This window comes from Conger conger, chromosome 10, assembly GCF_963514075.1.
Source record: "Conger conger chromosome 10, fConCon1.1, whole genome shotgun sequence".
Classification (NCBI taxonomy): Eukaryota; Metazoa; Chordata; class Actinopteri; order Anguilliformes; family Congridae; genus Conger; species Conger conger.
The window spans coordinates 27895705-27919519 of NC_083769.1; the positions used below are offsets into that span (position 1 = coordinate 27895705).

At 42.1% G+C, this 23815-nt stretch overlaps 2 protein-coding genes across 6 annotated transcripts in view; both read left to right on the forward strand.

The window, feature by feature from the left end:
- LOC133139129 (FYVE, RhoGEF and PH domain-containing protein 5-like) overlaps window positions 1-13290 on the forward strand; it is a 45714-nt gene extending 32424 nt beyond the window's left edge. The window contains exons 12-21 of one of the 2 annotated variants that reach the window (XM_061258461.1): window positions 54-122; window positions 3361-3444; window positions 4301-4380; window positions 4454-4562; window positions 6737-6874; window positions 6985-7087; window positions 7182-7318; window positions 7433-7561; window positions 8016-8167; window positions 8712-13290. In XM_061258461.1, coding sequence (XP_061114445.1) covers window positions 54-122; window positions 3361-3444; window positions 4301-4380; window positions 4454-4562; window positions 6737-6874; window positions 6985-7087; window positions 7182-7318; window positions 7433-7561; window positions 8016-8167; window positions 8712-8748 — 1038 coding nt within the window. In that variant the 3' untranslated portion in view covers window positions 8749-13290. The remainder of the gene's footprint in view (window positions 1-53; window positions 123-3360; window positions 3445-4300; window positions 4381-4453; window positions 4563-6736; window positions 6875-6984; window positions 7088-7181; window positions 7319-7432; window positions 7562-8015; window positions 8168-8711) is intronic. The other variant, XM_061258462.1, reaches the window with a different exon arrangement.
- A 9595-nt stretch (window positions 13291-22885) lies between these two features.
- Window positions 22886-23815, forward strand: part of LOC133138376 (protein kinase C delta type-like) — a 29127-nt gene continuing 28197 nt past the window's right edge. Inside the window, exon 1 of one of the 4 annotated variants that reach the window (XM_061257079.1) lies at window positions 22886-23392. The gene's annotated coding sequence lies outside the window, so the exon portion shown is untranslated. The remainder of the gene's footprint in view (window positions 23393-23815) is intronic. The other 3 variants (XM_061257082.1, XM_061257081.1, XM_061257083.1) reach the window with 3 other exon arrangements.

The window sequence follows — 23815 nt, forward strand, 5'->3', positions numbered from 1 at the left end:
TATTCCTGCCACTCAAATAGTTGTTTTGTGTTGGTGCGCTGTATGTGTTCCAGGTGTTCGTGAAGGAGGGCACCCTGATGAAAGTCTCGCGGAAAAGCCGCCAACCACGGCACTTGTTCCTGGTGAGTGTCGCTTCTCGTTTTAGATAGCTGGGCTTTCCCTGCTGTGAGCTTTTTTGTTTCAGCAATAATGAAACAAGATACTTAATCAGCTTAAAATTAAATCCCTAAATACGTATCTGCCAGTGTTTTCAGTTCGCTGGTTTTACGTTCTGCTCAAACGGTATGCTTGTTGTATGCGGACCACAGCCATAACGATCCCCCAAGTGCCAACTGCCAAGTGCTTCTGCATCACAGCAGCTGACAGGCTCTGCCATGGTAACTGATGATGTAATAATATCGGGGTTAATGTAATGGGACTACATTGGCGTTCTCTCCCCAGGGCGCTAGCGTGTTGATGTACCTATGTGCGTGCTCAAGGCCTGTACCACAGCGGGCGTAAACATGTTTGATTGCAGCAGCAGGATGTTAATAGCTCTGTCGCTTCCCTTGTTGTGTTACATGTGCCACCCACGGCCCTGCCAGGCCTCAACAGCCATGTGTCAGTGTTAATCCCTGAGCACATACATGCATAAGCACACACAAACGCGCGCTAACACATTCACACGTGCGCACATGCACGTGCACGCATATGCACGCACTTTCATGCATACACATGAACAAGTATTCAACTACATATAAACCCACACACTCACAAACACACACACACGCACACATACACATATGCACACGCACGTTCATACATACTCACCGACACACACACACACCCTAACGGACCACGCCAGCAGCCCTGGCAGCACAGCATTACAGTATGTTAACTATGTGTTTGGCAGACGGCCTTGTTCAGGCAGTCTTCATAATGCTTATGACCCAGCAGTGCAGTCGAGTTTTTACACTGCTGAAGTACAGCAGCTCTCTCAAGGACACAGCCGCTGTGTCTCTCCTCGCTTTAAAAACCAGGAGCTTTATCTACGCCACCCTGCAAGTGGGGCAGGGTGTGGTGCTGACCCCCATCTCAGCGGCAAGGGCGGGACTCTCTGCGTCTGTTTCACCGTCTGAGAAGGGATGCAAGGACACCAGGCCTCCCTCAGCCCTGCCTGTTATTGAGAGCCAGACTTCCTGACAGGATGTTTGGTGTGGGTTACTGAATGCCGCTTTCCTGTCCAGGGACCTCTCTGACAGGTCTGGGAAGGCCTACATAGGGAGGAAGAGGGGACCTTAGTCTGGCCCTATAATGGATAAGGAGTTTGGGTCTCAGTGGAGATGTTTCAGTACCTAAAATACCATAGCTAGGCCACTAGGGTCAGTGCTGACAAGCATAAACAGGAGCAGGCTAGAGTGAGAGCAGAATGAAGACAGACTACTTTAATGTTGTGAGGCACAGCCACAGCCAGATCATGACCATCATATTGTCCTTCTAGCAGGGCTTTTCACTGGCCAAATGTGAAATGATGGAGCTACTGCGAGTAGCAACTGCGAGGAATTAACTATTAAACACAACAATGCAGGAGCGATTCATCAAACTGTTGAGTTTGGGAGTAATGTACGATTTGAAAGTCACCCTGCAGAAAAGTGAAAAGGTGTCTGGGAAATGAGGTAGTGGGCACTGGCTTATTTGTATTCCACAGCCTCCTCACCTTGGCATCATTAATATATTAGACATTAATATCCCTGTTTAGATTCAGCTCCATATTAATAGCCCTCTTAGCTTCCTGAACCACAGGACAGGTGCTGTTTTGTGCTCCCATTAGCATGTGCGGTGAGATGCAGTGCTCTGCGGTCTGTGCAGGGAAGACATCAGGTCTGCGCACAAGAGCCAAGCCAAGCAGAGCAGCTGTACGGTGGGATGGTTACGGGGTAACAACCGCACTGTGTGTGGCTGTATCTCTGCTGTGTTTAACCCACGGCCTCCAGCCCCCAGAGATTCAGCCCCCTTACACACATACCTTTACTGCCTCACACCCCCCACCCACGTGTGCGTCACAGCATGGAATAATAACCCGGCTGTGGAGCAATCAAGGAAGTCCCACTTAAGCCAGTTGTGATCTCTGACCTGGTTATAACAGAGCCTGAAGCTTTTGTTTTACCTCTGTGTGTGTGTGTGTGTGTGTGTGTGTGTTTCTGCAATAAGTGAGCTATGATGGATGCTCTATCAGAGCACATATGAGGGATCTCAGGCTGGGGATGCAGCACTGTCTGAGGGGTGGCATGAGGAGTTTGTCAGGGGAGGGGGGCTGGGGGTGGATTGATGCATCTGAGGGAGAGTGTAATTTATGGAGCAATAAGTAGACTGAGTAAAGTCACCAGACAAGCCATCCGTCAGCCCCTGGCATTGAAAGTCAGATCTGTAACCGCTCAAAAGGGCGCTCCGACAACCGGGAGGGGAGAGAGGGGGGGGCGCGTGATTTGATGAAAGGGACGGAGGGGGCTTTTTGATAGATGGAGGGAGCAGAAGAGAGACAGTAGCATTGTGCAGGGAAGAAGGAGAAGAAAAGGGGCGAACAGCGGGAAAGGTGAAAGGAGAGGACGGAGGAGGAGAGAGGCGAGGCAGCCTGAGCGGAGGGAGAACGCGCTTCTCCCCTCTCGGGGTTGTTGATGTTGTCCGTGTTGTAAGTGTTCTCAGAGCCGCTCAGTTCAGCAGGAGAATTCCTGGATGCCGCTTCATGAGCTGCGGATGTTTGCTGTATTCAGAACATTCATGTCACATGATGTCATCTCTTCCTTTCGTCTCAAAACACGGCTTTCCCGACAAAACAGCAGTTTGAAGCTTGTTATTGCTTACAATACGCCTTAAAAAAAAACACGGCGGGAAGTTGTACTGTAAATTATCTGAAAAGGGGCAGGTCTTGAATTGTGTCAAAACATTTTTTATTTTAGCTTCTTATTTAGTGATCTTCTCTATGCAACAGGTATGTTTAATAACTAAGCTTCCAACAAAATGATATAGGAAGATTTAATCAGTAATATTTTTAAAAATATGTCAGCTCTGGATAAAACTTTATATGAATGTTAAAAGCACATCAGCATTTGCGTTAAAATGTCTTGTAGATGCTGCCACGTACCATTGCTGTCAAAGTATGAGAGTGTGCAACAGTTTACTGTGAAATCGCTTCCGCATGTAGCATGACAGAACTGTGACCAGTTTTTTGAAAACATGAAAATTTAGGTTACCTCCAAGTTTTGTGTAGCCATGCCGGTTCAGCAGTGAAACGTTTATCTCAATCTTACATTGCCACCTAGTGGTAGGATGGCAGACAATGCAAGGAAAGTAGTAATGCCTATGGGCTTTGTTTCCTGACAGATGAACGACATAATGCTGTACACGTACCCACAGCAGGATGGGAAGTACAGACTGAAGAATGCCCTCACACTTGTTGGGATGAAGGTGAGATGTGAATTAAATGTGCACCAGTGATTGGTCAGCAGAATCACTAATCTTTTTGCACCATTCTCTGCATCATTCTGAAATTTGATCTGAACAACAGTTGAACCTCTTGACTAAGTCTGCATGCTTTTATGCATTTAGTTGCTGCCACATGACTGGCTGATTAAGTATTTAACACGCTGGTGTACAGGTCTACCTAATAGAAAGCACACTGAGTGTAGATCTAAGGAATGCATTCTCCACTCTGGAGTGTGTGCTGAATGTGGTATGTTAGAGTGTGTGCTGAATGTGGTATGTTAGAGTGTATGCTGAATGTGGTATGTTAGAGTGTGTGCTGAATGTGGTATGTTAGAGTGTGTGCTGAATGTGGTATGTTGGAGTGTGTGCTGAATGTGGTATGTTAGAGTGTGTGCTGAATGTGGTATGTTGGAGTGTGTGCTGAATGTGGTATGTTAGAGTGTGTGCTGAATGTGGTATGTTGGAGTGTGTGCTGAATGTGGTATGTTAGAGTGTGTGCTGAATGTGGTATGTTGGAGTGTGTGCTGAATGTGGTATGTTAGAGTGTGTGCTGAATGTGGTATGTTAGAGTGTGTGCTGAATGTGGTATGTTGGAGTGTGTGCTGAATGTGGTATGTTAGAGTGTGTGCTGAATGTGGTATGTTAGAGTGTGTGCTGAATGTGGTATGTTAGAGTGTGTGCTGAATGTGGTATGCTGGAGTGTGTGCTGAATGTGGTATGTTAGAGTGTGTGCTGAATGTGGTATGTTAGAGTGTGTGCTGAATGTGGTATGTTGGAGTGTGTGCTGAATGTGGTATGTTGGAGTGTGTGCTGAACGGCTGTGGTGTGCTGCTTGCAGGTCAGCAGGCCGCTGATAGAGAACGTGCAGTACGCCCTGAGGATCGAGGTGACGGACATCTCCATCACACTCTCGGCCAGGTGGGTGAGGTCAGCGTCCCCGCGCCCCTCGCTGGTGCTCGCGCCCGTGTCTGACCTCTCCGTGTCCCCGCAGCTCGTGTGGAGAGCGGGAGGACTGGTACCACACGCTGAGCCACACGGTGGAGGGCCACGCCAGGGGCCAGGGGCCCTGCCGCGCCTCCAGCTCCAGCTCCAGCACAGAGGTGAGGGGAGCTGGGCCAGCAGTGCTCACGGCCTGCATGGTGAGCAGGAGCACTGATCTAGGATGAGTTTCCCCTGTTCAGATCTTTACCTTGCCTATTATGAACCTAAAGCATAAACTGATCCTAGATCAGCACTCATACTCAGCTGCTTTATGAATACGGGCTCAGGCGTCAGTCAGGCTGAGCAGACCTGGTCTGAAAAATTATTTTGTTGCTGATGAATTTGAGAACACTCCTGCAGTTCACTGAGAATTTTCATCAAAACATTATGTATGTGAGGAAAAGGAATACAGTATTGCAAATATTTGACCCAGGTCTGATGCTGAGCAAAACAATGTTGCAGTCAAGTGTGTGTGGTTATCTCTCCAAGTGTAATGTGTATTTTAAAGCCTAGTCACACATGGAATGATAATGATAATTATATAGACCTATTTTAATACACACTATTTTATATTAACAAAGTCTATCACACCACAGTGATGACTATAAAAGAGCTATGACTATTACTGGGTGTTTTACGAGGGTGTTTATAGGAGCACAGACTTGTGGACTGATAAATTATACAATCCCGTTATCATACCCAATGAGGCAAAAGGTTCTCGTCAGTCACATGATGTAGGTGGAAATAAAAATCCTTTTTGATCATAGGCTGTCCGATGATTTTTATTCCAAACATTATCAGCCAAATTGCCAACATACAAAAGAAACTTGAGTACTTTATGACTTTGTTCAATTATTTAAAAATATAAAAAATCATTTATTTATTCATTAGCTCACTAGCTACCTCTTTGGTTTTACTCATAAAACAGCTACTGTTATGTGCGAGGCACAAAAGAAAATGGAGGATGGATTTTCCAAGGGGGTTGTTCATGGATTTTATTGCAGTCTAGCAAAATCCTGCTATCAGCAGTCTAAAGTGGTCTGTGTTTTTATATCTCCTGTGTGTCTCAATGCCAACCTGGACTTTGTCCATTTATTATGCATTATTATTTTTCTTTTAATTGAAGGATACTGGATCATCGAACATCTGCTCCATAACTGAAGTGCAGTTCACAAATGACACAGTGTGCAGATACATAATCTTACGTTTGCTAGTTATTTATTTCATGATACAAAAAATTAAATGTTTATAATCTCTTAAGTGTGTATCTCTCAGTCCCCGGGATAGCAAGGTCATCATATCCAGTGTTTATGATACATGAACATACATACGTATGATCTGGTGACTCCTTCAGTCCTGTTTTATGAAATGAGATAAAATCTGTAATGTCTGTGTACTCCGCTGTATACCATATAATCATAAACACGTCATAGTGTTTTTGCCTGAAGGGACATAAACAAAATACTTTTATTGTATTCTTAATTCCCAAATCTATTATATTGTTTCTGTATTACACATTGCTCTTATAGATCTATGCAACATTTTTTTGCATGTAAGGCCCTTTATCCATTCATATTAATATAAATTGGATTTTTATGTATACAACAATTTGCAATAGCAATTTCCATGTGTTGGGTATCAGACTGTGCATTTAGACTGAGCTCACAATTGTCTGAGTTGGTGATCTGGCAAGCAATTGGACAACAGGTTGTAATACAGTACTACTCTCACGCCTATTGTGGGATGTTATCTGTCAATATTAGTGGCAGCAAAAGATGTATGCTGGAATGTTCATATTCCATACTGGCAAAGTATGACCCCGACTATGTCCAAATAGAAAAATCTGATTCTTATGTGATTTATTGTGTTTAGACTACAGTCGCCATATGTGACACATACTGAATTAGTGAAGAAATCAGACATGTGTCACATAAAAAGACAGATGTTAGTGAGCCTAATTGAGCTGGTGCAGTTTTAGCTGTAATACATTTTGTTTATTTATATCCCTATTTTAGCAGCCCTTCTACTCTTTCTGCCTTCATGAACCAAAAATGTAACACAAATATGCTCTAAATGCTCAGTTATGAATGCACTGACATTCCGAAAAAGACGTAATCCCTTTTAAGGAGTGCCGTGGTGTTTTGTAAAACGGGTTCAGGGTCAGAATCTAGCCATCAGCATATTCCCTTAGACGTCACATTGATTTAGTGCGCTGTCAGTGGAAGCCCTGTTATCTGCTTCATGGTAATGTGTGCTACTGGGTAGCGTGACCCCAGTGCACTGTGTCCCTCAGGCCCGGGAGAAGGTCTGGATGTCCCTGGGGGAGACGGCTCCCACCCTGGTGCCCGTGTCCCAGGTGCTGATGTGCATGAACTGCGCCTCGGATTTCTCCCTCACCCTGCGCCGGCACCACTGCGCAGCATGCGGGAAGGTCAGTGCCCGGGAACGCTGACCGTGAACCGTCTGCGGTCAGGTCTGCCTGCGGGGACGCGTGTGTTCAACGCGGGCTCTCTCTCACGTGCGCACCTCTGTGACTCACAGATCGTGTGCCGCGGCTGTTCGAGGAACAAGTACCCCCTAAAGTACCTGAAGGACAGGACGGCCAAAGTGTGTGACCACTGCTACGCTGAGCTGAAGAGACGAGGTAGAGTATCCAGTCCCCAGAGCACCCTGCTCTTCCACAGTCTGTGAGAGTAGAAGATTCCGGATAAAGCAGTGTGAAATCATTCCCTTCATAGGGGGCAGCGTAGCAGGAGCCAGCGGCAACGACAGTCCTCGCCCCAACCGGTCCAGCCGACCCCTCTCCGCCGTCTTCCAGAACATTCACCCGCCCAACCTGTGGAGGCACAGGAAGACCACCGTCCCACTGAACCAGGTAAGGGCAGCCTGCATGGTCTTTACCCTGCTGAAGTCACGGTTCTCAGTGCTTATGGGCCCCTTTAGCAGTGGCCATTTTGAAGGAGAGCCTCTCTCTCACGATGCTTCACAGGTGGCAGAGTCGCCGGAGAGCTCGAGCGGGAGCGGCGGTCTGCACCGCTGCAAGAGGAGCAAGAGGAACTGGAAGAAGCTGTGGTTCCTCCTCAAAGACAAGGTGCCCTATGTCTCCTCCACTCCTGAGGTGAGGGGGCACAGAGGTCCCCCAAACTGCCCAGAGTTCACACACTCACCCACAATGCCTACCTTTACCCTGAGTGTACTGTCTGTATGAACACTGGAGGTCCCACCCCAAGCTGCCCAGAGTTCACATGCTCACCCACAATGTCTACCTTTACCCTGAGTGTACTGTCTGTATGAACACTGGAGGTCCCACCCCAAACTGCCCAGAGTTCACACGCTCACCCACAATGTCTACCTTTACCCTGAGTGTACTGTCTGTATGAACACTGGAGGTGCCCCCCAAACTGCCGTTCACATTCTCACCCAGAATTCCCTGAGTGTACTGTTTGTATGAACACTGATGCCCCCCTTGTTCACCAGTGCACTCTTTAGAATGAGAATGACTGTGCTCTCTCTCTCTCTCTCTCTCTCTCTCTCTCTCACACACACACACACTCACACTCCTCCTGATTCAGGACAAGGTGACATCAGAGAGCTTGCCTCTCCTTGGCTTCACTGTAAAGCTGCCAGACAGACCAGAGGAAGAAGAAGTTACCAATGTGTTCCAGCTGTACCAGAAGAAGGCCCTGTATTACACCTACAGAGAAGAAAATCACACTGCGCAGAGGTTAGAGAAACACCAAATCATCACCATGTGATAATGTACTCTACACTTACTATTGTATTTCTTTAGTTCTCTAATGCAGATATTGCTTTACATATGAAAGTCGTTGCCTGAGAATAATGGGACATATGCTGCAAGGATTTTCTATAAATGGGACATACGCTGCAAGCATATTAAGTAAAAAAATATATATTAAAAATAAGTCTATAAGTTAACATGCACTTTCATATTTGATTTATCTTATTTGTTTATTTTCACATAAGAAAAGGTGGAAAAACATTTAAATAAATTGTATGGGTGAGGTGAAGACAAAAGACAACTTTCTGAGCAGATTTGCAACATAATCCCATGCATAATTAATTATAGGAAATTAAGTGTCCATATTGAGGATAATAAATGAACTTTACAAAAGGATAAAAGTGGTTCACCACAAATTGCAGTGCCCTTTATCGCAGTGATCATCGGCTGGCACAGACAGTCTAGCTTGTTCCTCTGAACCATGAAGTATTCCTCTGTCATTGAAGAACCTCTACCTGTTTCTCCACAGATGGGTCAATGCCATAGAGGAGGCCACAGTCTTATAGCAGCAGTCACCGGGAGAAGTGTCAGAACTACACTCTTCACCTGCCTGAGGACCCTCTGAGCTACTCTCTTCTGTTATGGTCATCCTTCAGAATGCCTGAATGTAAATCAAAAATGTAAAGAATGAAAAGACTAACTTTTTCCATATTGGGGATTATGTGCGATTGTACAGAAGACGTTTGACGCATCTGGAATTTCAAAAGACACCTGTTTCTACGCACTGAAGTATTTCTTTTACCTGGGGTGCTACTTGGGTTTCCATTTTTAAATTGGTCCTCTGATAGTTGCCCGATGTCTATGCCAGTATGAAACTGAGACCAACATGGTCTTCACTGGTCAGAAGCCACTGGCTGCTCATCTCCACTGGGGGTGAACTGTACAGTGTTCCCAAACACAACCTCAAATGCAACAGTTTTGTACAGTGTGTTCAACTAGTGTCATGTTCCTTACTTCTGTAATGCTGCTACTTTCATACTGTCATTCACAGCAGCCTGCCTGGGGTCGAGAGGTTTGGTTTGTTCTACTGTAAGAAAATCTGGGGATCACACCCAGTGTTTCATTCTGTTCCCCTACCGTACTCTAACATTTTCATACGAGTGTTAAGGGAAACATCCAAAACCTGTCAGTGGTGGAATCACCTCGAATAATTTTAAAGGTCAGAATGATCAATACAGAGGAGTGAGGAAAAAGCCTTCTCATAGTTGATATAAACTGAGCCGTATTCACCAGTTTGAACTAGATCTGAATCAAGTAAAAAACTGCTTATACTTTATCATCCCTTGCTCATTCTGGTCCCTTACACATCATACAGACAAATCAGATGGATACGATGCTAAAGCTCTATGCACAAACCTCACTTTCAGACAAGTAACAGCCTATGCTTCATACACGTGTACATTTACTTCCATGATTTCCATTTCCTTATACAGAGAAACTGCTTTTATATGGCTGTATATAGTATGTCATGGAATCTTCCTGGAAAAATATACTGCTCAGCACCCACGTTCCAAAGTCCAATGGTCTACTCCGCTCCACAAATTTTCCATACTATCAGTCAGTCTGTATTTGCCAAGAAGGTATGCTTTTTATAGCGGATGTGTGCAGTTAAATCAGAGATTACCTTAAAAGCAAAACAAGTGGGACACAACCGTTAATTGTGTTACTTGGTAGCAGAGATGAAAGGCCAGCACCTGGCATTTGGAGAGAAGGTTTATGTTGGGGAGAAACAGAACTGTGGCCTCTTTTATAAACAAGAACATAAGTATTTATAAAGAGGAGGATTTCTCACTGGGCTACAAGCCTAAACCATGGGACACCAAATTCGTTTTTTTCTTTGTCATTTCTCACACTTGCATTTTCATGCCTTAAGATTGCGCATGATGAAAAGGTTTCTAAAAGAGATTCTATAAACAATATAAATGCCTGAAAGTATTGCACAGTAAAGAATATTATTGTTCATCACTTGCATCATAGACTGTATTTACTGTTCTAGTGCTACTGCTACAAATATTGATCATTGTGACAGTGTCCTGGGTTGTCATTATCAGCAAACCCACATGGTGTGGTTAGCATTGGCTTGAATTAATGCATTGAAGTGCAGCTAAGAATTATTGATTTCTTAGCCAAGCACAGGTGTGAGATTAGTTTTGTGTGAATTGCCGGTTTTTCAACTCACTGCATATTTGTACACTAGTTATTTAGTATTTTAATTTGCACAGTGCTCCATTTATTTGGCAAGTCACACTAAATAAGGAATCAACATTATAAAATCAAACGAAAGGAAATGAATCTGTTACCATAAGAGCCCGCTAGTTTGTTCTGACTTAACTGGAGTCATTCAGGATGAGGGTCTCTTTGACCAGTGCCAGGTTCCACCCATGTTCTGGTTCGGAATGCAGCAGGTACGGTGGCTGAAGAGGGATTGGCTGTGGCCTTTATACAGCTCATTGCAATGCATCATCCCCTGCCTGTTGAGTAGATGGAAGGTTTTGAGATGGAGAACTTTCTGCCCGTTGAGTAAGCCCCTGGTTTCTCAATCCATTCAGCCCTGGTTACCTATCTGCGGCCGCTGCTTGTGTTATTTTTATCTCGGGCCATTTATGGCTTTCCCCTAACGTTGTCACATCACTTTCTCCCGGGCAGTAATCCTGTAAACAGCCCCAAGCTTTGAGGCCAGAGCCTAGCCAGGACTCTACCCCGCTTTATCCAGCTCTGATTTCCCATGTGTCGGACACCGCATGTCCATGATTCATCCTCTCCCCGGAGAGAACAGAGAACCTGTCTGAATGTCAGCGTCTGGAGGAACGAAAATCACTTTTATGCCTCCTCCCAAAAAGGATTATAAGTGCCAGTACTCCAATACTGCTTCTCAGCCCACCAGCAATTCCACTCGGTCTCCGACCGCTTTTCTAAGCTCCAAGACATGCCTTGTCTCTTTAAACTGCCTCTTCTCTGTGGACATACTCTTTTTGTCACTCATTCAATGCAGTGTACACGCAAAAGTATGTAGGTGACATTCTGTAGGTTCCCTCGTCACTGTGCTTTGAGTCACTGGCGTGATATGAATGCAAGGAAATATTATTATAGGTGAAATTTGGACAACTGCATTTTCTCTTTTGGCTACACTAGAGAGAAGTGTTGGAGGATCTCGTTGCATATCAGTGGTATTATAAATTATATGGAGAGACAAGGCACAGATTTTGCATCAATTTCTCATTAATGAGCCAGATACACCTGCTTTGCGATAATGAATTGCACTGTGAAACCCACATTACCTATTTTGCCCGAAATACCTTGGGATTCAAATCAAGCCAACTGAAAATAATTCCCCATCTGTGCCTGCTATTACATTTATTAGCTCCTCATTTGAGGGTGGTGTGGTTCTGTTTTCCTGCTGAAGTCTAAAGGCTGGTTTATACCCCATCACTCGACTGAAATCGCAGAATGTTCATGAATGTTCTAACGTCACCTGACATTGACTATGGTCGTTGTTTAATTAAAAATATATTTAATCTATGAAGTTTGAACCGAATGTCACTGCGACCAACGATGTTGCTAGTTGCAGGGAGTATAAACCAGCCCGAGTATTAAGCAGCCTTCGGAGATATGAATGGCTGCGGAATCACAGTTCTGGCAGTCTGCCAGGATGTAATACAGCCAGGTAGAAATGAAAACAGCATCAGGGAGAGGGTGGGAGAGGGTGGCAGAGCACCTTTGAGTGGTACAGCCACCCATCTGGCCAGTATGAAGGTAATTCACAGTCTGAGTGCAGTTTCACCTCTGGATCATTAGGATGTATATTAACAGCAGGAAATATTGAATAGAAATTGTTCATACCGGCATGTCCTCAAACTGGCTTGTGATTTTTATTATTATTTTGAAGAGGATTTAGCTTTTATGCAGAGCTATTCAGAATATAAACAATTCTGGCAGAGTCAACATTTGAGGAATGTATGGCAAACTTTACACTGTTTTTTTGCTGTTGACTGTTGAGATACTATGTATTTTTCAGTACTCAAAATCACATTTACAAAATATGAGATTTGGTAACAAGAAAGTTGTATGAGGTGTTGTGAAATATCTTAGCTACTTGAATGATAATATACATTTCCAGGAAGTACCTTCTTTGTATTTATTCACATTCTGTCCTAGAAATGCAAACAATAAGGGCAATAATCAAATGGAGGATATAACACCACTTTATTTATTATTTTTATTATTTTTTTACAATGGCAAGTAATGTTATTATGTGTTTAATGTTTTAAAGGGGTGATGATGGCTAAGGGTAGATTACATTTATATAGTATTGTATGTTCTTTAAGCAGAGTTTTAACAAGGAGATTATCTGATAGAGTTCTATTTTTGACAGCATACAAAGTGCCAAAACATAGACAGGTATGTTCAGTTATCATTGCAGACTGGATCATTCTTCACATGAAAATCCTTTAAGGTTTTGTTCTGAAGCATACTTCTTTTTTCTGCCATTGCAACATATATATTGTATATTTCTTGTTATGTACTGTACTTTTGAAATAGCCTTGCATAATTCTAAATGTAAATATATAAATACAATATTAAAGATGAACATTCTTTTGCTTTATTTGCACTGGTAGAAGGAATAAGAATTGGAATGTAATTACTGCTGCTGAGATGTTATTTCCTGACCGCCATTTTGAATCAATCTGTGCTAAACCAGCAGTCTTTCTTTCCAGTGGTGTAAGCCTTCTTGTTCAACACAGTGAGCTTGGAACATTATTTGTTTGTACATAATCCATATAGAATGGATACATTATTTAAAATGTGTGGGCAAAATGAAGTAAAAGAATAATAAAAAATAATAACATCCTAACATGTTCTAACAATGTGTAATTATTTTCACTTGTGAGGTGGGGGACATGCTAGAATATAAAACGTTAATTAGTGTAGTAGTCCGTACAGAATAGTGTCCGATGTGCCACTTTGATTTGAAGAAAAAAAATGCTTTGTATTGCTATTGTTGCTGTCATTAATTCATTCATTTTGATAAAATATATTCTGTACAATAACTGGGTGTTGGAAATCTTATTTTGGTGGTTGGTGTGCCATTTTCTGAGTTTCAGCACCTGCCCCTCAAAAGGTCTCTGTACAGCCCTGCTTTTGCAAATGTAACGCTTTAACTGTCCTTGGATATTATTGAAGGTATCCACTAGGTGGCAGTGCTACTACACAAATTAAGCCCAGTGAGGACTTTTTTTTTTTTTTTTTTCATTTGAATGTCTGCACATTATTTAATATTTCACAAAGAAATAATGTAATTAAAAGGGAACATGTTGGTTGGGATATACCCAGCATTAGCCCTGACCACTAATGTAATTGTCTTGGTGTGGTTTTATCAAGACACAAAACACTGTTCTGGGTTAATTCTATGTATTAATTTTGTGTGGTATGCTCCTATTGCATATATTACATATATATTACATATATGTTCTGAATAATTATGTTAAGGTAACAACGGAGAACAGTACTGGGAGCCTTTTTTCAAATTTCCCCTGTGCCAGAAAGCATGAAGGCCATTTAACAATACAAACGACAATATTGAATCAAAGAAAATAAAAATGCCATCAGACCTTTGGTGTTCTAAAAGGAAACAATTAAATATTTTAAAACATAATATCAGTTCTGTGATAAATATAGACAGCATACATTCAAGCTTCCAAAAAAACTTAAATATCTGCATATGTTTCTGTCCCATTACAAAAAAAGAGAATATTGAAAAAGAACACTTAAATGCATCATTCAAAAAAAAAAGTTAACCGTCAAGATCCATTTGAACACATTACACAAAGCTCAAGCTAGTTATGGCAAACACACACAGTACTGTAAAATAATTCAGGATATGAATATTTAATTTGAAGAAAATAAAAAAATGCCAGCTAAACAGTTTGGCCTACTTATTTTCACCTCTTGTAATATTAATGACTATGAGATAAATAGAACACAGGGGGGCTCTTTCTACAAACTTTCAAAGAAAAAGTAACAAGAATCATGGATTTAGCTTTCTTGTGTCCTGACCCTCAGAAAGCGGAGCTGGGGTTGAGCGCGGACATGTGAGAGCTGTATCCAGGACAGAGTGGAGCGGGAGTACAGGGGGCAGAGCTGCCCCCGATTCTCTGCATCCCTGGAGCTCTCTGACCCAGAATCCAGAGAGGGAGCCAATGGCAGAAAAGTTTATTTTACAGAAGTAGCTGAAAGTTGTGAACACCTTGCTCCACTTTCCATGGAACCATTCATCATCCACGCTCCTCTCCCTTCACATCTCGCTCTCCGTTCCCCCTGCTCCCCCCTCTCTCTCTCTCCTTCTCTCTCTCTAGCTGTGAATATCTTCCTTCGTCCACAGCATTAATCTTTGTGCTTGGTTTGTTCATTTATTTTCTCTCCTTTTTTTCATGTTGTCACCCTACATACCTCTGGATATTGTGTAAAGGTTTAAAAATAGACAGGGACAGATTTACAGAAATAACTGTACTTGGTCCGCTCATTTATGAATTTCCGCAAACAGCTATTTTCATCTCCACATTCGGGCTGCTTGAATAACAGGTGCGAGCGAACAGGAGAGTCGGCGTGTGTACTGCGTACTGTGAAATTAGCACACTTTTCATTAGCTGCAGTCTCTCCTGCTGAAAGAGAGGGAGAATGGAGAGGCTCCAGTGTGTGGATCATGAGCGGTAATGAGTTCACTGCAGGAGATGCCATCGCTCCCCTGGCCAGAGAGCAAGTCTCCCTTAACGGTGACCTGGTTCTTCTTCTACAGCTGCTTCCTCTCCTCACTGGTGGTGGGCTCCACTGGCACAAGTGAACTATGTTTTCATGAAGAGCGTGTTATGAACTAATGGAGGCTAAAGACTACTGTGAACAAAACATTCAAGCTATTGTGGTGGATGAATGGCTGATCAAACACATAACAAACCCTGATTAAATATTTATTTTTCAAAAGCTAATGTTAACTGTCAGGCTCCCATCTCCCTGTAGATATTTCCAAAATAAATCTTGAATATCTTAACAGTACCCTGGGCTCTATTGAGAGAGAGAGAAAGAAAGAGAGGGGGGGTTGGGGGTGGTGAGAGATCACAGAATTATTGTTTAGATTGGCAAGTACATTGTTTAAGAATTTAGCACCAAGTATGTACACCAAGCATGTATTTTTCAAGCAGCTGTTGAGCTGTTGGTTTAAGCATGCTGACGGATTAAGTGATTAAATGAAAAACAATGTCATTATAAGATGCCATATTTGACTTTTAGAGCCAAATATCATATTTAATGGCACCAATAACTGTACAAGCAAATGTCTCCCTCATCAAACATGAATGTTTTCTCTCATGCAATGCTCAAAACCAGTGGAGTCACTTTTCTATTTGCACAGGTTTTGTTTGAATTTATTTCTCCCTGCTCCATTGTTTAATGTAGTGGATGTGTAAAACAGCAACCTATAAAGATATGACTGGAAATAAACATTCTACATATTCGATTAGCTGCCTCAAAATTATATATATATATAAGAGAACAAACTATTAAAACATTTACTCAATGTATTTTTTAAATTCATAACAGTTCTGTGACTGAAATGATACACACATTTAGTTTTGGCCATTTGGAAAAAATGACAGCTTGAGGAAATGGCTGAGATATTGACCAAGGTATAATAAACTGCACTGCTTGCTATCTAGCTGCTGACAAGATTATTACGCCGTATGGTGACTCATTCTTATCATTTGTCTCCAGGTGACTTGCTCGTTCACAAAGATGAAGCAGTTTTCCTCTCAGCAGAAAGGAATAATACCATACTGTTAACAAGGAAATAACCATTCAAATTAGACTGGTTACCTTTGTAAATATGGATAGAAATGTGTATTTTGAGCATAAGCGTAATATGTATTGCTGCTGGTAATATTGTTGACAAAGTTGACCTCTTGACTGAGCAATATTGCGCTAATAATTGGTCTCAGAACTCCAAAAGACACATGTGGAAGAATATAAGCATTCTACATACAATATACAATGTAGAATGCTCACTATATCATAGCTTTAAAAGCACGCCTGGGTGGTGAAGCTAAACAGTACAAGTATTCATAGTGCAGGCTCTGCAATATGAACACAATGGGTTACTCAGTGAATGTGGACGCCCAGCAAATTATCCCGAATAAAATGACAGTATTGTCTGAATTAAATAAAACAAACAAGGTTTGTGACACAGCGTTTGTTGTTTGATAAAATGGTTGTTCCTGTCTCCCGTGCTCATTATACACTAGTACGTACTGCATAAGACATTTCTATCCCTGGTGATGCACATCCTTGTTTTATCCTTGTCAATAAAGCATTTATCCAGAGCTCTTCCCTAAAAGCCAGTATAGTCTGTTTGACCTTTGAACTTACTTTGTAGCAAATGATGAATGTCCACTATGATGAAAGCTCACATTCCAGTCGCATACAAAAACAATGTAGTATACTAACTCATTATATATTTATGTAATAGACACAAAGCACACAGCCTGTTCAGTTGGCAGTGCCGTGTATGTGTGCTTAGCATGTTCCAAGGATCAAAACTGTTATATACTAATGAGACACAGTCACTTGGCACTGAGCGTTTATACTTCAGGGTAATGATTTCACAGACTGAGGGTAATGGGCCTCTCGTAGGCCTGTCTTGGTTAAGAGGTCTAAGGGGGCTAATTATACATCATCGTGTATTATGGCACAAATGTCAAGATAGAACCAGGCCTTTTGAGCCAGCTTCCATTAATTGTCATTATCGAGATAATTAAAATACACAAACGCAAGTTTCCATCCACGGGCACAGCTCATGGCTCAAGAGCTCTCCTGGCCACAGAGGGGAAACATGCGTATTATAATCAAATTCCACCTGACCCACTCCACAGTCCTCTGCCCCGGTTTACCCCTGCAGACACTCTTTAATAATGCCCTGCTCACAAACACAGTTATTATCATGAGCCTTATCATCATTACCTTTGAATGTATAATAATAATAATAATAATAATAATAATAATAATAATAATAATAATAATAATAATATAAGAAGAATTTACCATACACAAGCTTTCCTGCTCTGGTTTATGGTGTGTATATAATTTTGTTCCAAAACTTTACCAGATAATGCTGCAATTAATGAGGAAATACATTCTCTGTGCCCCATACCTTATTCATATGCATAACACATTTACATGAGGAATTAAGATATCCTTAGCATGCATTGAAGCAACTGAATGTACATTAACTCATTCCACAGTGTGAATAGTAGATGTTAAAGTATAAAACTTTAACATCTATAACTTTAACATTTAACATATAACAAAAATGGTTTTGTTTTTTTTCTCTTGTGATCAACCTCAGCTTCTCATGTCCCTCACACGCGACCCACAGTTTGGGAAGTGCTACCACAGAGCATGACTCGGTAAGAGAGGCAACAGGAAGCAAACAATTAAAAGAGGAAGAACTAAATTGGTGAGAAAAGGAAGAGTAGGCAAATGTGGAGGAAGATAGAGCACTGTGAGAGGAGAGCTCATTCTATCCTTTTTGGGAGCTGTTTCTCCTCGGTCTGGCCTGGCTCCTCATTACTCAGGGTTGTGTTTGCACTGGCCAGCGCAGTGACAGCGCTGATGCGGGAATCATGGGTGCGCTCCATGCTGGCTGCCCATTGGGTGAACCCCCAGGGCAGAGCGGGTGGCACGCAAGTCATCCATCACGCCGGGCCAGCTCGGCGTCCAGCGCAGGAGCTGCGAGCTTTTCCCCAGGTGTTGTGTCCTTGCTCATTTCAACTCTTAGCTAATTATGTACACTGCTGTGGGATAAAAAAGGACAAACTCTCTCTCTCTGTGTCAGAGAGTGTGTGTGTGTGTGTGTGTGTGTGTGTGTGTTTGTGCCTGGGTGCATGTGTGTGTGATGGGTATTTGTGTGAGAAAGATGCAGAAACAGAACATCTGTGTGTGTGCATATACACTTGAAGAGCAATTTATTAGGTAGACCTGTACACCTGCTTGTTAATGCAAATGTTTAATCAGCAAATCATGAGGCAGCAACTAAATGCATAAAAGCATGCAGACATGATCAAGAGGTTCAGCTGTTTTTCAGACCAAATGTCAGAATGAGGAAGAAATGTGATCTTTGACTGTATAATAATTGTTAGTCCCAGACAGGGTGGTTTGAGTATCTCAGAAGCTGCTATTCTGCTTGGAGTTTAAAAGAGAATCATGTGATGAGAAGAGAATGGCCAGACGCTGACAGGAAGGTGACAGTAAAGCAAATAATCACACCTTACAACAGTGGTATGCAGAAGAGCATCTCTGAAGACACAACGTGTGAAACCTCTAAGTAGATATAATACAGCAACAGAAGACCAATAAGTTAAAGAAAAAAAAAAAATATATATATATATATATATATATATATACACAGTATATATAATAAATACCTAATAATGTGCTCAATGAGTGTATGGGTAAGCACATGGTGTGTATGTGTGTGAATTTATACTGTTTTTATGTGAAGAAATACCCTTTACTTCCACTGCTGTGTTGCACAAGGAGAACACCTTGATTGTATAACAGCTTGTGTAATCTGATGAGTACCTGCAGCAGGAAGGCAAAATGTTTGGCAAGCAGGACAACCGCTTGGACAAGAACCTAATGAGTGACATAATATGCTTTTATGTATGAAGTGGATCCACAGATAACCTTGAGTTGTCATTTCAAGTGATTTTCAGTTCAAAATAAGCTAAAAAGAAGTCACAGTTGATTATATCTGCCTGAACCATGCTAATGAGTGTGAAGATAGAGCAACACATTTCTAAACTAAAGCACATACATAAAATGAGAGCATAGATGGCCTTGGCTTGACATTTCCAGTCCAACCCTCGTCTACAAAGACGTTCTACCGCAATGCAGGGGAGAGAAAAGAGGATAGGAAAGAGGGAGGAGAGAGGAGCAGGAGAGGGATCTGGCTGAGCTCCAGTGGTTTCATGTCCCAGTTTACCTGATTTACGCCGGCCCCCGCTCTTCTGCGGAGCCCCATCCCGTTCCCCCCCCGCCCCCTCCAACTCCGATAAGCAGAAAAGAAAAACACGCTGCCTGCCTGGTCCTGCCTGTCCTTTGTGGTGTGAGCGTCAAGATTTCCATGGCTCGGTTAAATCAATCCGGGCGAAGTCACACGCAGGGAAAACTATTGACTTCGGAGTAGCCAGCTGTGGCCTCCACGCCAGGCACCAGACACAATCGGGTATCAGTCTGCTCTGCTCAGTGCTGGAGGGGCGCAAATTTAAGACTGAGGTTTGAGTTGATCAAGTCTTGAGTTTGGTTTCAGGCTGTGGTACTATTGCAGAGTCCCTTTCATTTCAAATCTTTAAAAAAAAGTCCACTGATTTGACAGATAACATCTGAGTCAGCTTACATCATGTTCGTCAGTCTAAATATAGCACCTGCAATACCACTGGAAAAGTTTAGCAAACTTCAGAGTCAGCGTCACATGACAGTCACACCCAGTGTGCCTATCAGTGAAGATGGTTGGTTCCACTCTGGCTTTGGCCACACCCTAGCTATAGCAAATTATGATTGGGTTTTGCAGCAGAAGAGTGTGCTCTAAGGCGGAGTCTCTTGACCTTTGGATCTGGCTGTGAAGAGGTTGTTTCCATTGTGGATCTACAATCTCCAAGAAGTGATTTGTCAAAGGGGCTGTCATCATAGTTTCCAGGTATCCCTGAAACTGAAAGCCAAGTAAGCTTAGGCATATTTCCTTGATGCACCGTTTTACAACTTGAGGCCATTATTCAAGCCCACTTCTTTAAACGGATTGCTTGTTCTTGTTTAGTTAAATAGCTTTTAAAGCCCATGTGATAAATTGCTAGCCTTTCTAAGGTCAATCTAAGGTATCCTTTGTTAGCTTCAGGCTAAGTCATAACTCCCCAGAGTATGGGAAAGAGGAAAACAAATAAAACAAAGTGTTTATAACCCCATCCCCTCTTCCCCCTTGTGGTTGAGTGTCATATTGTCATATTAAATCTTCCATTTTAAATGTGATGCAGATTTGTTAGAAAGCGTTAGGTTGAGTAATCCTTTTTGGAGAGCTTTTTGAACACTTTGGAGTGCTTTATAAAAACATACTCTCATATAAGTGAATAAAACATTTTCTTTACATTTTGTATCAAAAAATTATTTGTGCATCTGGACGAAAACATATGCAGATGTTTTGTATTTGGAGAGATTTGGGGACACTTGAGGACACTTTCAACCAAGATTAAAATGGTTTAAATTCACAACAATTCCAAACATGGGATATTATAGGCCATGGCTGTTTTGAAGTAGATAATGTTTTGTGTTCTGTCATGTTACATCATCGCTACAGTTTTTATATATTTTGTGAAATAAAAAAAATAAAGTTTCAATTTAGGGGTGTGAAATTTCATTTCATGTATTGATTTTAAATGTATTTCTGAAATGTATTTGCAGAAATATTTGCAGATAGCACAACTAACCACAGCATCTCCTAATCCACGTTATGATATAAACTCTTTCGGAATTTTATATTTGTGGTCAATCGCTTAGGAAAGCAGTTAAAGAGCAATCCAAAGCAGCTGAAAGAGCAAGTCAGGGGTTGTGGATAAAGAGAGGGCAGGCTAGTTGGGGGCATCTTAAACTAGCTGATGACTAGCAGATAAGGCAGGAGATTATATGGAAATCCATATGGGACCAGTGACACTGAGCATGCATTAACACTGCCAGCAGGGTTATCAAAACCTTAGTCACTGGGGAGGCCTGTGTGGTACTGGCAGCCTATGCAGAGTGTGCACTATTGTTTGGTAGTATCGTTGTTCATTGCATTGGTGGGTTGGAGGACTAATGTATTGGTAGTGTTTTGTTCTGAAGATGGTTGGCAGGTAAGGCCAGTGTTTATTTAGAAAACCACATGGGACTGGTGGCACTGAGCATGCATTCACAGTGCCAGTGGGGTTAGTTACAACCTTAGTCACCAGGGAGGTCTGTGTGGTACTGTTATTGTTCTGTGCATGGTGCACACTTGCAGTAAGTGAAGGGTGCCTAATGGGGGTCTGGGACACCAGGCTGTTGAGCCTTTTGGGGGTGTTGTGAGCCGAACTCAACAAAACACTAGGTTAAGGAAGGTGCCCACTTGACAACCCCTGTGAAATGCTCACATTAGCACCCTTTTTGCCTAATAATGTTGTTCATTGCCTGGTTATTTGGTTGGTAGCAGCCATGCTTGCTTGGGAACATCTCAGCTGGGCCTTTATGCACAGCTCCCTAATTATAAGCACATCATATCCTGTGTAATGTAAAATGTCTAATGTCATCTATTTTTCTGAGGGTCAGGACTCAGGCTTTCTCACCTCATCCTGTATCAGTGCTTGGGGAACAATTTATGGCATGCTCTTTGAATTCTATATTTTGAAATACCTTGCCTGTAAAAAAACATTGTATGCAAGTTTATGCAGTAAAATATTCTGTGTTAAACTGTTAGTGTAGATTTTACTCATAGGTTTAATCCTTCCCAGGCTCAAATAAACTATTTTAGAGTTTAATTAAAATTGAACTGTTTCATTGCGTTTATGGTCTTATCTTTTTTAATAGAGGCAGATTTGGACATTGAAAGGATACAGGACTGAATGCCATTAATAAGACTTTCCAGCCAGACTGGCCAATGACCTCTTGGCTTTCAGTACATGGGTCTCTATCCAAAAATAATAGTGAGTCCCAGTTTGGGCCTCTGCTGCACATAGCACCAGACCTTATGTGCTGAGGAAGAATGCAACATAGTTTCACAGGATACTTGTGCATTGCATGGTAATACACAGCTTAATTAATAAGAACAATAGCATACTCCTCTATTTGGATTTAAAGTCAGGGAATTGTCTCTGATGTGTTCAGTCTTGTTGCATCTTTATTTCATGTCTCACCAGGTGTGTGTACGATACACTCAGTGAGCACTTTATTAGGCAGCGCTGTACACCAGCTTAATGCAAATATTTAATTAGCCAATCATGAGGCAGCAACTATTAAGTTCACGCAGACTGGATTGAGTGTAAACTGGCACAAGGTCCTACAAAGAGATTAAAATTAAATTGGCATCCTGTCAATGGTGAAATGGTGAAATAATGCATAATTTTCTGATTGGTTGGGCAAGACAGAAGCTTCGGTGGGCAACGCCCAACCCCACGCCCCTCTGTCTCCGCCCCTGGTTAGAGAAATTCAATTAACAGTCACTTCTTAGTCGGGACAGGCAGAGAATAAATGACAATACATTTGTACTTGACACAACTCACTCGGGGACAATCCGCGATTTTTCGTTCAAAACACACTTGTGCTGCAAAACAAGAGATCAATTTCTTCATACATTCTACTCAGGTCCCCCATTAACTAATTTTGATGATGGAAAATCAGCGTTGGTACAAAATTCAGTATAAATACATCACATTATGGAAGAAACCTAGTAGTGATATTTTTTGAGATCATGAGGGACATACAATTCTGAAGTTCCTCTGGTGAGGTCAAACCCAACCGCATATAGGCTACTGCAGGTGTTAGCCAGTCTGCTGTCTTTCTACTCGTCACCAAACCAAAACTCGCCGAAACAATAGGAGCTGCGGGAAATCGCTCAATATTCAACTGTTTTTTGCAAAATACGTGAGAACAATTATAGCTAGCCCACATTCAGCTATGTGTTTCGTTCCAGAGGAATGCAGTAAACCCGCGTGCCTTCATGGGCCTCAATAGCATGCCATAGCAACAATTGAGAAAAACACCAGAAACTACCAACTTCTGCACGCGGAAAGCACAAGCGAATAACACAAAACTGTGTTGTTGTTAACGCGTTAAACACACATCAAACCAAGTGGAATTAGACTTGAACAGGCTTTACATCTGCTCCTGTACTCGCAGTGACAGTATGCTATATGGGGAGGTGCTGCTTGTCTGAGTGCACCTGGTCGACGTCACGGCTGCAGTCTACTGACAAGCCTACGAATGAGCGCTACTTCCTCAAACAAGGCAGGATCTCAGAGCGAGCGAGAGAGAGGCAGAAGACGAAGTTGAGAAAAAATTAAATAAAGACGTTTAGTGTTAAGGGTCCATTGTTGACTACGAGAGGAGGTGAGTTGAAACAATATTTGTGTTTTACAATAACGGATTGTTACAGCTATATTTACATAAACTTAAATGTTAGGATAATATTTTAAGTTTGCTTGAAAACCACCGCTCCGGTCTTCTTTGCGTAACTTAGCCTGCTCTAACACGTTTCATAGCTTGGTGAAGCTAATCGTGCAAACGGCAAACTACAAAAAGTAATGTTGTTATAAATATCCTAAACATCAACTCTTTTTGTTGATTAGCCATAATAATGTACCATACAATTATAATAAGGAAAACCAGAATGATCCCACATATTTAACGCAAATGAAACTAGCCTGCATAGCAACCGTTGTGCTTTTTCATAACTTCCAGGTCGAGTTGAACAAATAACGTCTCTACGCGGAGCGTGGGCTACATTTCTTTAGAAATGGACCATTGACTCTG